The 20007-nt window shown below is 22.7% G+C and overlaps 1 protein-coding gene across 2 annotated transcripts in view; it reads left to right on the top strand.

Annotated features, from left to right (window-relative positions):
* Positions 1-10827, top strand: part of LOC114131756 (uncharacterized) — a 32131-nt gene extending 21304 nt beyond the window's left edge. For both annotated transcript variants that reach the window (XM_050201317.1, XM_027997055.2), the window contains exons 6-9: positions 966-1111; positions 5765-5981; positions 10424-10540; positions 10623-10827. In XM_050201317.1, coding sequence (XP_050057274.1) covers positions 966-1111; positions 5765-5981; positions 10424-10540; positions 10623-10740 — 598 coding nt within the window. In that variant the 3' untranslated portion in view covers positions 10741-10827. The remainder of the gene's footprint in view (positions 1-965; positions 1112-5764; positions 5982-10423; positions 10541-10622) is intronic.
* The last annotated feature ends 9180 nt before the right edge of the window (positions 10828-20007 follow it).

Consider the following 20007-nt stretch of genomic DNA (forward strand, 5'->3'; position numbering starts at 1 on the left):
ATATATTTTTATTTGATATATTTTTTTGTTATAATTTGATAACATTTGTAATAAATAATGTTGTAAATTATACTATAATATTAATTCATTAGGGGATGGATAAAAACTACAAGGGGATTTCGATCATTTTAAAGTCTGGAGTGATAATTATAAGTTAACATTAATAACTTTAATTATATTTAATTTTAACAAGATAAATTTCTGATCAATATTGATTATTACTCCGATGATTATCATCTACCTAAAGTCAAATGGATAAAATAGATCTTGGAATTAATTTTTTTTTTGTTCACTCTCATTTTCAACGCACATTCAATTAATAATAACAAAAACACACGGTCACTTGGCTTTATTATTAGAAGCAATCGCAAATTTTTAAAAATGAAAAAAGTTCAAAATACATTTCTAAGCTTTATTTATTTGAGAATTTCTTATAATTACATAATTTCTGATAATTTGTATGAATCCTTTAGGAGACTAGTAAATATGAACTTTCTAAGTTCAAGACATAGATATTTTAATGTCACACTTATTTACAAAATCTTAAACGGCTCAATTAAGGACAGCTTTTCTTAGTTTAATTAATATATCAGTTCCTGCATTTAATTCTAAAAACCAGCTGACATTTCATGTTTTTAAGCACAAAACACCTTTTTTTATCTTATTAACAGAGTAATATTTTCTTGTAATAACCTACACTATTTATTTTGATATTTTATTCCTTTCAAAGAGCGATACAAATTAGTATTTTATACTTACTTATTAAATTAGTACGCTAACAGACTTGTTGTATATTTCTGCTATCTATGTTTTTTTTACTGTCAAATTAGTTTAAGTATTTTTAATTTACTGTACTGAATGCCTTCGGACGTGTATTTAAAATAAATTAGTAAAAATATTAATTAATTTAAAAAAAGAGATAACTATAAAAATTTATAATCAAACATTTTTCTTGTTTTCTTAAGGTATCCATTGTATATATCTGGTACACGACAGGTTCGATATCTTATCCCGGAAAATTCAAAGAAGAAAGATATTTTTAGGTACAAAGTGAGATTACCACCTTATCTCACGTGTTCTCAGTGTGTTCTTCAATGGACTTATTATACGGGTGAGTAGGATAACGATTAAGTTATATTTTTTAAGAGTTTGTCAATAATTTATTGTGCCTATAAAAACTTAAGAGTGTTTCTGTTATTTATTAGAGTAACTAGACTCGTTAGTCGTTATATACATTTTATACTTATTACATTTACTACTTAAGTATATTTAGTATGAAATATTTAAATTGTATTTCATAGTAATGTAAAGTGTTAAAGTAATTATTTATTTATTGACTTTCTAATAAGTTGTTCTTACTAAAATTAAAAAAAAAATTTAGGGTTAAGTCACATTAATTTCTTATGATAATTTTAATCTATTGTCATGATTACTCATAAAACAATTTTTTTAATTTAGCATTAGTTTAAAAAATATTAGTTATAGAAATTAATTTAGCATTCCTTAAATCAATATTTTTCATATTACATTCATTTTTCAAAATATTTGGACTAATTTTAAACTATTTTTAGGCGTTCATTCAAAATGTTCAAATATTTTAAATTAATAATAAATATTATGATTGATGGAAAAGCTTGAAAAACATTTGATATAAGATTCCACTGAAATTTGTCCAACAGTAATTTTAAAATTTAAAAAAATACATTACAAAGCATAATTATTACTTTGATAAATGTTTTAATTTGAAGTGTTAATACATTTGATATATTATTTTAAACACTATTTTAAATATTTAATTATTTATAGTAGGTTATAGTAAATATATATATTTTAAAAATTGATAATACTTTTAAACATATACTATAGATTACGTCATCACTATTGTTAAACTTATATTTCTAATTTGAATTAAAATCAAATGTAAATTTGAAAGATTTGAACAATTTCTTAGAAAATCACAATGCGCTGTCAGTTTCTATGACAAAAAGTTTATCTCAGTCAGTACTTGCTTAAGAACTGAGAATAATACCTAACCTTAATTAAACTAACTTTATTAATAACGCTTTTATAATATTATTTGTAATTATTAAACTAATTGATTATATATACTATGATGTATAGTTCTCAGTATATAGTAATATTAGTATCACGTTTACAGATGTATATTATTTAAATTGATATAATATAACAACTGCAATTGAAATAATTTTCATAATTTTAGTATAAAATTCTAGATTAAAATTTGTTAAATGAATTGCTTTTATTGGACATAAAATTGAATGTATATTTAATTAAATCCAAAACATTTTAGTTTTATTTTCTATAGCATTCTAAAATTAATATATTCACGTTCGATAACTTTTACAGATAAAGCAATAAGTATAAATATAATATTAGTATGTGTTGCACATGCGGTTTTAAGTAAATAATCTTGATAATCAGAAAAACTTAAATTATTCTAAAACTTTCTTTTTACTTATTTAAAAATAAAAGTAAACCGTTTTTGAGTTACTATTTTAAGTTTATAAAGAAATGTATTTTTTCTTGATTATTGCAACTATATTCAAAATTCTGAGTCACAACTTTGGTATATTCTATATACTATACTTACAATCATATTTCCTCTGAAAATATTTTTAGCACGTTAATATTTGAAATTTTGAATCATTAAATTTTGTATGCACATATATTAGTTTATATAATAATTGAGTAGATAGATTTCTTAAATAGATTTTTTAATTAAAAATGTTTCTGTTAAAAAAAAAAACTAAGTTAACTAATGAGCATATAATATTAAATTTCTTGCCTTATACATAAAATCAAGTTCATGCAAATTTATTGTTATTTTAAAATTAACTTAGAATATTTCTTTTTTTTTTTATACAAGAAACTTGAAATTAAAATTATTGCAATAAATCAATTCCTGAAAATAAAATGAAATATTTAAACAATAAATATTTATCTGATATAAAATTATTTCATGATAATTTATTCCTGGAAAATTGAATTTACTCTCGAAAAATACTCGACTATATTGAAATAATAATTTTTATTGTATTGTAAATTAATTATTTATGAATTGAAGTGCAATTGGTTTTTTTTTTTATACGAATATGATTTGAAACAATTTAGGTAATAAGAATATTTTACTAATAGAAATTATTCTGTTTTATAAAAAATGTTTATACTGTATGCATGAAATTAATTGATCTAGTAAAAAAAAGATTTATCCATCGTTAAAGTAATATGCCTATATTATCTTTTATTTGAATTCGAACTTTGATCTAAGTACTTCAATATAATAAATACGATTACGATATTGATGACAGGTAATCTAGTACACCGTTCTTGTGCGAATGTATTTTTCCATGTATTTTACAAAATATATGATAATGTTTTATTAAAACACTGTAAATTAATTTTTATAATATTTTGTCAATACGTTATAAAAAGAAAGACAGTATTATAATATTATTAATAATAATATACTAACAATCAATAAAAATTAATAACATAATTATACTAACACGGGATATTGGATAGATAATTTAGCTACACCATTGCAATGGGTGTTTTTCAATGAAGTAATAAGTAATAATTTTCATTTTTTTTTTATATGATTTAAAATGTAACAGTTAATAAAATTAGTAATTCCTTTTAGGGATCATTAAAATTATGAAATAATTCCTAAATCATTATTCACGGGACGAAATTTGATTTTTCTTTAAAAATAACTATATAATAATGCACATCACGTAGATAGTATTTTGTTACTTTATGTAGTTTGTGTAATATATTGTTTTCCTCATTATTCAAGCCTTTATTATATTATAATCAATATAAATTGTATTTACACACAAAAGTACATATGAGTAGTATTTATAGTATTAAAAATATTTTTCCATTTATTTTACTAATCAGCTGTGTACACAATAGATTATTATTGCGTTTTCACGTATATTGGTGTATTTTCTCGAGTATACAAATTAGATGACACCTTGAAATCCAAAACCAAATACTAGTCTTGCGTACATTAAAACAAAAGTAGACAACATAATTATGTGTACCTAAATGTAAAATAAACTACATCCGTGTCATTTGCAGTATAAAATTATTAATGTTATGTAACAAATTATTATTATTATTTATTACAATATTACTTATTGTATTTACCATTTATATTTAAATTTTCATTTTCATGAATCTGATAAAATATAATATACATCTTTAATAATATTAATGAAACACGATTTTATGCGATTTTGAAAGTTGTATCGGAACTGCAATGGCCACCATCTGCGGCTACTATCGTTTTATGTTGAGCGGAAGAGACGATGTGGTTCCGAGAGGGATTTACTCGAGTACTGTATACGTTTTGCCATAGAATAAATTAACAATAGATATTAGTCACTATTGTTATGTTTCTATACTATTATTTTGTGTTTTGTTATTTTGTCATATTATTATGTCATTAGCAGCAAAGTGCTTTATAAACTTATTTTAATACAACTGTGGTCATACCGCTCAAGCAAACAGAGTACTCGTCTACATGATTTTGTACTATACCACATATACTGTTAAATAATAATTCACGAGTTTGTATTGTATTTTATTTATTTTAAACAGTTTTAGAATAACTGTAAGTAAATTATGTTACATTTTTGTGATTAGTTATACACTGTATTTCTTTAAAAAATTGTTCTCGTTTAATGTTACACATACTATAGAAGTCATACATAATTAGTTAGAATTTCGATAATTTACATTATACATTATTACTACTTATTAAATAATAATATGATCGTAAAACAATTGAAGTACACAAAATCTTTAGTACCAATAATATGGTGAATAATAATACTAAATTAATATTTAAATTTAAATCAAATATATTTCAAAATTATATTAATTATTTATCTATGTAATAGTATTTTTATTACAACGTAGCCAACTTTTTTATGTTTTTTTTTTTAAATAAATCAAAATGTACATTTATAATACTTACACATATTACGAGTATTGTACTAATACCAATTAATAAAAATTAACTTTTAATCTTGAAGAAATTACAGTTGTAAAATAATATTATATGGGCCAAAAACTTTTTATTTATGATTTTGAACACCGGAGAGAAGTGTGTAAATAAATTTGCTGTAATTGACATTGTATATTCAAAGAATTGTTATAATTATAAAAAGTGCAATTTTTTTTTGAATGTGATAACTCGTGGACTATTTGTTTATTTATGTTTATATAAAATGGAACGTTAATATTTGAGTTTGATACGACGCATATTTTTTATTTCACAGTAAAATTTTCTAAATTGATTCCGCGTAAAAATATTATTTCCTTTGGTACTTACTCTAATCGAACTTGAACAGATATTATTATCAATTGTATTTATTATTGTAGCAGTGTACTTGAGCATATATACGATAGAATATGACACATAGTTAAGACCAGCAGGTAATGGCGCACGAAATAATTTTATCAGAAAAGCCACGGTGAAATACTATGCGATCCTTGTCTCCTTGAAAATAAAAATCTTAAGCAAATTTCGCCAAACTTTCCAAAAATGTATGCCCAAATTATCTCTCGCCACAATGGAATCATAATAATACAGTTAGATTATTATTTAACGTTGTTTTAACGCCATTAAAAAAATGTTATTGTTTTTGAAACGTACTTAATGTACGTAATGTATAAATTCTATAAGCTCGCGATGTCTCGGCAGTCGTCGTAATCGTAATGCGTTTGTTCACAGGTAACATGTGGGGAAAATGCGACAACGGGACAGAAGGACTGGGTTGCGGGCGACCGGAAACGTTCCGGAACTGTGCGGACGTCCGAATTGTGACCAGCACGTCGGGTCTACCACCGCAGTTCATACACAACAGGCCGCAGCAACTCTACTTTAGTTCGGCTCTCCGGGGTGGTGACTTGAGGATAGCGCCGCAGATTTATTACCCACTTGTGGTCAAGTATGTCGCACGCGTGCCGTCGATTTGCCTATCGCGCTTATCCTCTTTTACACTCTAATACACACACACACTCACACAGGTTTATTATAATATGCCAAAAACATGGGCAATAATAATATTATGACCCTATCCCACATTTAGGGGTTGGTGTTATGTACAATATACTGTGTGAGGGGATTTGAATTTGTGTTAACAATAAAAATACCAAATTTATTAATTGAAACAATTTTTAGAAAAACGTTTATATAGGTTTTGCAAAAAATACAGTTTACTCGAAATCGGGGGTGTTATGATAGTTAGAATAAGTATTAACTATTTGTTTTCTTTTTTCATATCGTTATTGTCTAAATAATTAAATATATATATTACCAATATATACATTATACATAGTGGATAGGTTAGTGTAATTAAATATACTTGTTCTATAGCTATTAGGTCAATAACTTAGAACTATATTAATAACTTATTATATAACTCAAGTTATATAACTTCTTTGCATAAAAATAACAACCTTTAAAATGTATTATACATATACAATTCAGCCATAGTAATAGGTTGTTAAAATATTTTAGAAGTTAAATGTGTGTGCATTTATGTAGATGAACAAAATTAGATCATTGAAAATTTCTCAGTGAATTTACACTACTTTTACTGAGTATAATGGAAAAATCAATATAGAATTTCAATTTTAAATATTTCTTCTATAAAAACAAAATAAAACAATACATATTGCATAGCACAGAATATGTATATTTAAATTCTAGAATAATTGTCCTTTTAAAACACTTATAATACAAAATATATATTTATTCGGTTAACTGGTGAACTAAATTGGCCAAGAATTTACCGACTGCAATGACGATAGCAAGACTCGGTGTTTCCGATTTGTTAGTATTGTTACCTACCGGTTTCGAGCGTTAAACGTTTTATTTGTTTGAGTGTCTGCAGGCTCTCAAAACACGACTGGAAAATAATGGAGTATGGCTAAAACGGTCGTGTTTCGATCTGAAGATCTTTTCCCCTTGTGTCTTATACCACATATAGAATAATAATGTGAGTTTTTCTCCGTTACGCCGATATGGTATAAGGCACGACATAATAATATGACTGTTTTTTTTTTCGAAATCGTTAATTTTTTCACGCGTCCCATTCGTCCTATGTAACAGTACGGTCGTGATTATCTACGGACGATGGCGACGTTCATAATTTTATGGTTATACACGATCGTTGACATTTTTATGGTATTTAATTCTGTTAAATATAACGAAAAAATGCGTTATATAGCTTTTTATTCTGTACTGCTTAGTGTATATAAACCAACGCTGTTAGAGAATTTTTTCTTTTAACAATCGATACGGAAAATAGTATATCCGTAAAATAGTTAATACAAACATTACAAACATCCAAGGTATATCTGTTTATTTTGTTATACTATTAATATTTCAATTAATTATTAATGATATCCATAATTTAGTCTATAAGTATAACCATATAACAAGCTAGCCTATTATATTATTCGACTGAAAAATTTGAATAAGTATTTTCTTCCCATTATAGTTTATAAATACGCATTTAATTTCATCAATATTAATTATAAAATACTTAAACATGTCTTATAAATTATTAAAATTTAATAAAACTCATTTAAATTCTTCATTTATAAACATTTTCAAAGGAAAGTTTCAAAATTTAAGTAGGAAATTACTTTATATTTAATTAATTTCATGTACAAGTGAAAACAGTGGCTCAAGTTATAAGTTTCCACTCTGAAAAAGCTTTTTGTGGTTATATATATTAATATATTTGTCACTTTCCAGCTTTCAGTAACAGCCATACATTTTCACTAAGTAGCAATTCGAAAATCTTTATTTTAATGGAATAATTAAATATTAATAAACCATTTTACAAAATAGAGTTGGGTTTTCTTTTTATACAAATATTAAAAATGTAAATCATTTTTCATAAAATATTAATTTTAAATTAATTGTATGATTTATTATTCAAACATATTTTCAATTGAATATCGTATACTAAAATAAAATATTTATTATGTTTGACTTAATTTTAATTTTAAAAATGTTCTACTTACCTACTTACTTAGTATTTTTTCATTGTCATGGATAATCAGTATTTAGTTTTATGAAAATAAGAACGAAATATATTTTTAAAACAATTTTTGATGATAATAATATTTCATTTAATTTTAGAATTATCAACTAAGGTTTTTAGTACCTAACTGATAATTGTTGTTTTTGCAATTTGCGTATTTTTAAAAATATTTATTTTTTTTTTTGCATAATTGGTTTTTTGCAACCATAATATGCTTTGTAAGTATTTGTCAATTTATTTAATTATTATTAAAGTTATATACTAGTAGGTAATATTAATCGTTGCAAGTCCAGTACAAAAATAATTTTTCTTTTGACAATATGAATTAATTCTGATTCAGTTAAAATAAAAAACTAACAATGTTACATACACCATTTCTAAATAATCAACATAGAAATATTTATTTAGTAGGTAAAATGTTAAAGTAATAATTCAGAGTAAAATGTTTTAAAAGTACGCAAAGATAATTCAAAATGTCAACTTACAAATGCTAAGAATACATGACTGTATTTTAATATATTCAGAGTTTCTCCACTTTTGTTGGTCTTAATAAAGTTTACAATACATAAAAATATGCATAAATAAATAAAATCATATTTTAACGAATAATAATTCATTTTTGTTAGTGACTCGAGACTCAGGTAAATTGTTAATGCCGGAAACTTTTTTAATACTATGGAAATGAATGCTATTCAAAAGTTTTTTAAACTTATAATAAAGTCAGTATTAACTAATATGGCCTTCTGGTGATTTATTGGTTTTATTTCTAGAACAAGTTTTTGAAAAATTCTATTTCTTGTCATGATAAAAACAATAACATTTTTAATTATTAATGGATATCAATTGGTCTTAATCGAGTATAATAAAGCGTATAAATTCCTTGAATTTTTTTTATCATAATGAAATAAAATATATAATCGAGAACAATTACATTACAAAATGCATATACGTAATCACATTATTTATGTTCATTCAATTTTATTTTCGTGGTGAAGCATTACCAATATTAACGCACCTGCTAAAATGTCAATATTATACAGTTCTCGTATAATATTATATTATTATTTTCTTAAATATATTCCTGATAAAAACAAGATTAATAATACAAGATTATTTTATACATTTCAGAATTTGGTTAAACATTAAAGAATTTTAATTTATATTTCAATTTCAATCCTTCGGGGTTTTTTTTTATTTCTATGAAATAATAATAAACTTTCTGATTTTATATTTATGTAATATTAAAATTGTTTGAATATTATTGCTGAAAAATGTTTTGCATACTTTCATATATTTTGTCAAAACCAAACAGTTATGTAGTTTTTCATATAATGCGTAATATTATATAAATTTGAATTAAACCATACAGTAAGAAAACAAATTAATGTATACATATTATGTATATATAAATATTTTTATATTTTAGCTTTAAAAACTATAATAACAATAATAAAAATATGTATAATACCATAATTGTCTTATATCCGAAAAGAACTATACGTTTCGAATTTTGTCTGTTAAAAATGGGATTTGTTACAAATTCATAATAAGTGTAATATGTGAACTTAAGCAATTAAACCTTATGAAATTTGAAAATACAAAGTTAAGTTAACCCGACTTATTAGTTATTACACACAAAGCATTTTAAGTGGTTACAGAGTAAAGACAACATATTATTATCTTTTTGGATCATAAAACTTAATGCTATTGTGAACAACTGTCCTTATAAACAAAATGAAAATATTTTAGATAACATCACTTGACCCATTTTACACAAAATAACCTAGAGATATAATATTAATATCATTATATTATAAGTTCCTACTTAAATACGCAAGTAGAAATTATTATTGACTGCTGTATACTATATAATATTATTTAGGTGTCGTTTGTAATTTACGGTCGTAAAACAAATTGAAAACAACACATATTGACATTTTATGAAATATATGTTTTATTATATTTGTTTTTTAATTAAATAATGTAATACTATAATTTAACGATGATTAGATAGTATTCTATATAATATCATAATGTTCAAAGTATTTCTACATAGATTCAATTTTCTTTTTAAATTTCAATATTTTATTAAATATTGAAAACCACTTTTCATGATGTTTTATAATTTTCATTATGTATAATTTAGCTTATTTTTAACCAATTTCGTCGTACATTAGGATAAACTCCATATTTACTTATTTATTTATTAAAATTAACTTGTAGGATAAAGAAGAATTATTTTAATTTTATTTAAACAAATTTCATATTTACAAATAAACAGCGTAGATATGTTTATTCATTGTATATAATATAAATGTTTACTTTTAATTTAGGGCCCAAGTATGTGTTGCAACGCAGAAGTATCGCATTGTTCCCGGCATGGACAAATGGTGTGAAAACAATTGTGTAAACTTTCCGTCAAATTGCCCCGAAGAATTCTGTACTTGCCCGTAAGTTTCATTATGGCATCATGCGTCATTTTTTTTCTTCAAATAATCGAGCCAATTAAATATCGGTTGGTTATATTTTTAGTGAACAATGTACTGGAATCGGTGAAATAAAAGGATTACCCGGAGCTGACGAATATTGCCAGGACCAATGTATTGTCTATGGAGCGAAGTGCCCGAAAAAGCGGTGTGTCTGCTATTAATAACCTGATTAGACTTTTGATTTGTACAGTTCTTGAACAAAAAATATATATACATAATAAGCTTTTTTGCTCTATTTGCCAAAATAATGTTTTTTGTTTTATTTATTTCCGTTATCCAAATGATCCATGTCTTTTCAAGACTCTTCAAAATAACAATAATTTATTGTTCTTAAAGTACAACTAAAGCGTTTAGACTGTTTAGGAGTTTTTAAGATCTTTATAACAATACTTTTTTACTTTATTTTGTTCGTTAACTAAAAACCGAATTATACATCATCATGAATTCTCGTCCATTGTGTCGTACTTACCTTGAAATGTGTATTAATGTCAACTCGTAAAATAATGATAATAATATGACTGAACTGTGTGTATTGTACTTATACTTCAAAAATGTATATTAAGAACCATCAGTACCTTTAACGTTATCTACAAAGGTGAATGTAATCCACATATTATATTATATACATATTTAAATATTAAAGCGTCATTGAGTTTCTAAAATAAATAATGTTTAAAAATGTAATATAGTCATATCAAGTCGCGATTGAAAATATTATTACAAAATAAAAATCACTATAGTATAATTGTTAAGTTTAATGAATTGTATATTTTCATATAGGTACCTATTCTTATTATATTTTAATATGTACGATTATTAATATTTCTCTTAGTATTCCAAATAATAGATAACCATGTCGTACTTGTAAACTGATATTAGCAGTTCTGTTTATCAAGTTAATATTTCGTCAAAGTTTCACACAACAAACAATTACATCACAAAGTTTTTGTATTCTTTTTAATTATTTTACGCTTTTACCTACCTAGTATGCTCGTTGTTTCATTTATCAGTATGATGTTTATAGAGTACATTATGTGTAACGGAAAATCATTTATTTACTTGTCAGTAACAACTGTCAAAATTAGTTAATGATGTATTATGTACTCTAGTTTTGTAACATATATTTTTACTTTCATATATTAAATCGGAGATTCTTACTACTACTAATTTAGAATTTACAGAGTTGCGATTAATTATTCTGTGATTTATCGAAGAAATTAAAGTTACTGGACGAAGTTTCCACTTTAAAACCCCTTTTAATCTGACAGTTTTAAATTCAATAAATCTTTAAAAGTTTATTTTTTGAACAATTTGTCAATTCATTTCAAATAACACATTTCTATAATTATTAATTATTTTTAACACAGTCAAACTGAAACCATTACACAGTGAAAACTTTAAACATTATTATAACCAAAACTGTAATGGTTATTTTAAATAAATAATAATAATAAAAAAAAATATATGGTTCTAAATGATGGTTGTTTTGTAAATTGTATCTATTCTGTGTAATTTATTTTTATATTTTTATATCATGGATAAAGTTAAAAACATTAAAATGTAGTTTAAACACGTTCCAAAATCATAAATGCTTTACTCACTACTTTATTTCATCATGAATGGGTTAAGCTACCATGTTTATTGTAACAAAACACCTGTACAAAAATAACAAAAAGTCTAGAGAAAACTTCAATAAATGGACCATTGTGTTTCAGAAACATAATATTGAAATATAAGTTGTAACTTCAAATAGTATATTTTTATTATTGTATTTATAAAATAGAATTGTTTATGATTTTTCACAAAACGTTAATAAAACGAGCTTAACAATACTAAGAAAGTAGTAGTTTATAAGGATTCATATCTATAAAAATTAATTTTTAAATTTAAATTTCTTGAAAGTAATAGATAATTGACGATTTTGGCTAATATCCAATTTTGGTAAAACGTATCTTATCATTTAGTGTTTATGATTGAGTAAAAATGGTGTCATTCATATTTAGTATCTAGCAGGTTAATTTTTCAAGAAAAAAAAATTAAATTTGTATTTTTTTATTTTATTTGATAGGTACTTTATAACAATATACAGTGTATTTCTATAGTAAAACAATTTCATCTTAAATAACGAAAATTGTCTGAAAAGATTATTGTAATACATTAAATTAATTACTCCGATTAATATATTTTTAAAACTAAAAATAATTTAAATTTTAATAATTTTAGGTTTTAATTATTTTTTTTTTTTAGAATTATTTTAACAATATTGAATAGGTATTTGAATATTGATTTGTCAGGGATTGAAAAATTAATATAATGGATAAAAACTTGATTGAAATAATATAAAATACCTATCAACTATTATTTATTCTGTAGGCAATTCTTGAGAATCTTTTTTTATTTAAAAATAATTTGTGGACGTGTATTAATAACTTGATCTATTTCAATAGTAAAAAATAAGTGAATTTAAAAACTAAAGACCTAAGTTGATGTTTTGTTTTTTTTATTGATCTATTACGTTATTCTGTTATTTACGCGTTTTATGGTATTACTTTTTTTTTTATTATAATGAATATAAAACTTTACAGTGCAGTGTAGCTATATATTTACTGTTTTTATACTATAATGAAATTGTATAAAACAAAATAGTTTTCATTTTATATATTTTTGTGTGTATATTGTTATAATATTATGCATTCATTTATTATTCTATAAGCTGTTATAATAAAACCCGTTTGTAGAATAAAATTATATCAATACAGCGTGTAGATGAATTCAGTATGTACAAACAGTAATTGTTTCGTTTATGAGTCGTTGTGCAAAATTTTTAAGATATTTGCATTTAAATATATAATTAGCCATAACTTACAGTAAGTTAGAACTTAAATGGTAATATATTGTGGCTTAATCACGATAGTGAAGTTATAGCTCTGATAAATCCATAATGGTGTGATTAATATTTGTAGATTAATATAGCGAATTAAGTTTTATAATTTGTAGATTTCCAAACCTTTAGCAAAAATGCTTTTTTCCTCTGCAGAGTCTATTAACTATCATGACTGTATCTTTTAAGAATTTTTTTAAATAGATTTAAATCCCTTGAATAAAGCTTATAATTTTAGACCATAGTTGTTGCCATTTTCTTTTAATACATATAAAGTATTAAAAAGCTTAAAGAGGAGTATTCATTTAAATAATCATATCAAATACGAAATGATACCAAAGAGTTTTTTTTTAATTTTTTACATTCATGTGTATGCTAATGGGTACATTATTTCCCTTATAGTAATTACTTATTGCAAATGGTAGTAAAAATTGTAAAAAATAATTATAAAAAATAAAAATTGTTTTTTAATAACTATTTTTAAAGATCAGACAGTATTAAAATTTGTATATTTTAATTTTTAGTTAACATTTAAAACGGTTAAATTTAACATTGTTTTATTAGCATAAAGAGTTCAATTAAAAAAACGGGTCAAGAAATATTTTAAAAATGTTTGCATTGAGTTGATATATCAAGATTATAATGGGATAAGAATTTATTTCATTAATCAAATGATTTACTAGTTTGCTAACACAGTTTGAATCTAATCATATTTCTTTAATAAAAATAATCTGACAAATAAATGCAATAAATTTTACTATCCAACCCAATAACTATAAAATAGATTTTATAAAAATGAGAAATATGAAATGTAAATAGTATACATAGGGATATTGATTGAAGTATTACTTTGTATTTGTCATAATAATAAAAGATTCAATATAAAATATTGTTAACATCGTATTAATAATAAAACTATTTTATGACTTTTTTTAAGTTCTTTATTGTTAATTTGAATAGATATAACGTATAATTGGATTAGAGTTGTACACAATTTAGCACTCGTTTATTATATGCTTTTAGTTATGTCAATAACTTTAACGAGAAAATCGCAAACAGCTTTTAGCAAAATTAAAACTGAAAATAGTTTCTGTCTATATTATTTATGGTATGAGTGACGTCCTAAGGAGCATAATAAATTGTATAATACAACTTCTTAATAAATAACATTGAATTCGTTGAGTTGTCCCGACAAAGTGTCATACATTTATTTTAATAATATTTTTAAAAATAATAAATGAAATTAATGTTTGTTTACCTAATGCACATCCATCAATGTCACTAATATTATTACTCTGGTTTTTTTTTAATATTATTTTTTATAATTATTCTTAGATTAATTTTCAGTCTCTTTTGATACTTGTAAATATTAAATTATTTATTTTCATTAAATATTACTGTTGATATTTTTTTTAATAAAATATAAATACATTTTTTACTTGTACCAATACCTATTATCTATGTTAAATGTTTCAAAACTTCTAAATTATTGTATATTCTAATATTATATTATAGAAAATAACTATTTGTTGACTAATTCATTATTTTAATTATTTAACAAAAATTTATAAAAAAATAAAAATATTAGATTATATTTGACTAATTCAATAATTTTTAGTTTTTATTTTGTAATAATTAATTACACCGTTAAACTAATAACACAACATATTATTAATTTTTGAAATTCTCAATTCTTCTATTAGAATCTAAATTATTATGTGTAAGTACTTTATTTTCTTCGCCAAACTTTAAACCATTATTTTCGGATACCAACTGGCAACTTCATTAATTAAGTTTACCATTATACGTTAGGTGTTATCATCAATCAATGAAACGTCAACTGCAAATATTAACCAACTTTTCTTTCAATTGCCAAATGTATTATTAATTTTATAATTTTTAGTTGTACAACAATATAAAAAGTATAATAGCGTTTTTAACCTGTGAAACACGGTGGCATAAAATATAAGTATACGCATTTAACTATTTAAATTTTCGAGAGGAAAAAATATTTTCTTTTTTATAACATAACTATAAAATCGTTAAATTCTCATAGCTTTTTAAACATATAATAAATCAATTAAATGAAAATAAATGATATAATATTAATACCTATTTAAATGATAATTTATATAATTTTATATATTTGTTTCATTTTTGAAATAAAGTTCAGGTAATTAAAATCAAAATAACTTAAAAGGAATCTAAAAGAAAGACTCGGCATATTATAACATCAAAATATAAAATTATTTAATTCTCAGTTACATAAGTGGAAACAATTATTTTAAATAATTGGCTGTATATAAATATTGAAAAAATTAAAAATTAAAAATTATTATGACTATTAATTAATAATTATTATTTACGTTTAGTTGCATATTATATATTTTTATTATTTTATAACCTTTCTTTTGTTTTTTATATTTAATATATTATATATTTTTTTCTCTTCCTCACTGTATATATTGTATAATATTATAATAATTTATTCCTATAAATATATACTATTATCATGTCCATTGTCCTTATAATATAGGTATTTTATTTTGTATGTAAGAATTTATTATACAAATTTGTTTATTTTTCATAACTCCTATCTCTAATACAAGTATTACTTACAGGACATAGATAAATCATTTATATTGTAAATATTATTTTCATCATTTATTTTTATTCAATTAAAATGAAACATTTTATTTTGATGATATTAAATGCATTATAAATAATCAAATTAAATTAATTATATATTTTTTTTTAAATAAAATTGTTTTTGGAAAATATTCAGTGAAAGTTTATAAGAGAAAACTATTTAACAAAAACGTTAAAAGTAATTTCACTGCATTTAATAGTTCAAAATATACATAAATTGTGTGTTCTCATAAATTTCTCAAAATTGAATACATTTTTTAATTAAGTAATATAAGAGAATAAAATAACACGGGTAAAATGTAATTTAGAAAACAAATAAAATAATTTAAAGAGTACAATGTAATGTTCAATTAAATAACCTATTTTGAGAACAATATACTTTTAAACTTTACAAACTCGGGTCTTATAAAATAAATTTAAATTATTTTACGTCGAACATAGTAAAATATATATTATTTTTTTTAACCGATGTGCAATTTCTTATTTCTAACAGAAAATACAATGTTTATTCCATTAGCTTTTATTGTTTAGCAAGGATAAAATGCGAATACTAATTCTTTGAAAATTAAATTATCATTCATTACGAAGATATATTTCACATAGTCATTATAATATATAGGTACAGTTAATTGTTATTTCATACAAAAAAAGTAATGAGCTTTATTGATTCAAGCGTAACTGATTTAAGTTATTATTTTTCATAAAATTAAATTACATAATAAATAATAATAAATTTATTTTCCATTTATATCTTTAATAAAATTTTATATACAGAAATTATAATTACTAATCATTGAAAATAAAATCAATTTTACTTTAATTGTTCATACAATGAATCCAACTCATATAGACATACGAGTATACGTATGGTACCCGCCATTTTTCCTGAATCGAAATTTTCGATTCGTATTTTTCCCGAAAGTCTAAAAACTCAAAACCTTTATTCCAAGCGCCCTTTTTCCGACGGTTGTTGTTCCCGAAATACAAATTTTAAAAATTAAAAAATTTTGTTATTACGAAGAGCTACAGTGGCATATTTTTTATATACTATATTTTATACCTATAATTAAAATGCAACTATTGTTATACATATATTCCAAATTTTAATCTATCAATAATAATTTATTAATATAAAGATAATATTTACGAAAAAGTACGGGTATCTTACCTTTATCGAAATTTACCGTCGTTACAACGACATGTCTTTTTAATATTTAATTAATATTATACTACATAATTTATGTTATTATTAATTTTTATATTTTATACGTATAATAATTTATTGACTTTAATATCGATTTGATGTTCAGGAAAAATCGTTACGGGCTTATGGATTTTCGGGTAAAATACTGTTAACCTATACATATAGTGTCGTATGTATTTATTTTATACACATCATTGATTAAAAATATTTATGGTGCGATTTTTATGTGTAGATAATTATGTCAAAGTTGTATATAATAATAATAATATATGAAAATGTCGTTAATACAATATTACGTCTATAACAATATAGTTTATAATTATTTATTATTATAAACAACTATAGATGACAAAAAGCAGAAGGATATTACCAAAATTCTTCTGGTAAATCGATTATTCAAAACATTTGTTGCACCATCTGGGTTTTATATTTCCGTAAAGTATGAAAAATAAAATTCTTTCTCAAACATTGTAAAATATGTTAATAAAATATAAATCTTTTTTAATGGTCGGGTTGGTTTAGTCACCACTTTTGAATCCACCTATAGTACCGTTACTAGCAAAATTAATTAATTTATTAGACTGTTCTAATTTGTAAATGGGCTGTAATGTGTCGGCCAGCAATGTTGTCCTCTTATGGTTGGAGGCGATGGTTTTCGTTCACGTAAACTTGATCTGATTTTTTCTAGTCCAATGGAAAAATACAATGCTTTAATATTACTTTTTTAATAGTTTATGGTTAGTGCACGATAAGAAAATGGTGATTAATAGACGAATCTTTAAAATATTAACAAAAAAGATTTTAATCAAAGTCAAACGAATACCTTATTAATTAATGGATGAAGTAAGTTATAAAAAATGCAAAATGTAATTAGAAATAAATAAATAATACTTTTTAGATTGTGTTTGGATCAAAGACTATTGATTAGGTATTTTATAATGTTTTAATTTTTAGTAAATATATATACGTCGAAGCTACTGCTCAAGATGACCAGTAAACGTTTTTAAAAATGTATATTCACTAACATAAAATACCATATTAACATAATTAATATATATCGTGCTAATGCGTTTTATATTGACTAGTTTTAATTATATACAGTTTAAATGATTTAAAAAAAATAGTTAAATATATTACTTTAAATCAATATTTTATCAATACGGAGTTATCCTTTATTTAAATATTTGATTGTGCAATTTAAAGATTTTAAACATTATTATATCATGTAACAAAAATCTGTGTAATATTGTTCGTTATATTATTGAATTGAATTTATTAAAAATATATATAGTAAGTACGTACTTTACATTATTTTAATCAGGTTGGGTAAGTTAGTTAGTGTTTCCCATATTATTTGTTTAACCCTAACTATGATTCACTTGTTATTTTACAAATTCAAATAAAATAAAATTGCTTATATTTCATAAAATTTCCATACGTTTATACTGTATGATAAACCTAATCTTGTATATTAACATAATATATTTGTATAATATCATATAATTAAAGATATTATATTTTTTATTAGATATTTTAAATCATGGCGTACAACCAAAGTATTTATAAGAATATCAAATAATAATAATAATAATAGTAATAATAGTGTAATTTATTTTTAATATTCTTCTATAATTTATGATTTTATGATTTGACAAATGAAATGTATGGAACATAATTAAGGTTTATAATTTAGTTAAGATTCTTATGGTAATTGAAAAACAAAATTGTCTCTCAAGAAAAAATCTTAGCCATCACTAACTACTAAAATATTCAATTTAATCTAAACAATATTTGAAACTAGATAATACTTATGTAGATAATTGTTTCAGAAATGTTACACTTAGTTAGATTTACACTTTGTTAATTAACACTAATAACTTCTATAGTTCCATACAAATTTTTTTTAGTTTATTTTATGTAAAAATAAAAATAAATTATGTAAGACTATTTACGTTACCCATTAAGGTAAACATATATTTTTTAAAGAAGGAAATGATGCCATTTTAAACATTAATTTTATACTTCATTTAAAAAAAATACTTTTGTAGTATCAATTAATTAAATTGAATTAATTTTCATTATTTATATATATATGTTTTATATGTGTATGTACAAATACTACAATTAATATTAATCATACTACACAAATATAAATCGATAATTTAAAATAATTGTCTCTGAAAGATATTTTACTATGCTTGTTAAGGAATTATTATTATTTCTTAATATTTACTCATATTATTAATTTATTAGGTAGTAATGATTGCATAATTATAACAAAATAGGTTATTAATGCATTATGAATATCCCATTCAAGAATAAATCACAAAAATTTTAATTGTTTAAGATAATAAGTTTACTTTATTTTATAAAATCCAATATTTGTGAACAAATATCAACATAAATATTTAATACCATTGACAACTTAGTGTTAGTATTGTCAAGGTTTAGTTTTTCGAATTCTGTTTTATATTTAGTAATGAAATACAATATTATATTAGTTTATTTTACCCTAATAGTAGTTATATAGAAATTAAAATGTATCTACCTGTATAAAAAGACATATCATATCATGTATAGGTAAGGTTTGTTTTAAAATACCTATTACAATTTTGAATTTCATAGTTAATATTTTGTTGCAATTTATGGTTAACTTACATTGTAATACTTCGCCTTATTAAATGAAAAAATAAG

This window comes from Aphis gossypii, chromosome 2, assembly GCF_020184175.1.
Source record: "Aphis gossypii isolate Hap1 chromosome 2, ASM2018417v2, whole genome shotgun sequence".
Lineage (NCBI taxonomy): Eukaryota > Metazoa > Arthropoda > Insecta > Hemiptera > Aphididae > Aphis > Aphis gossypii.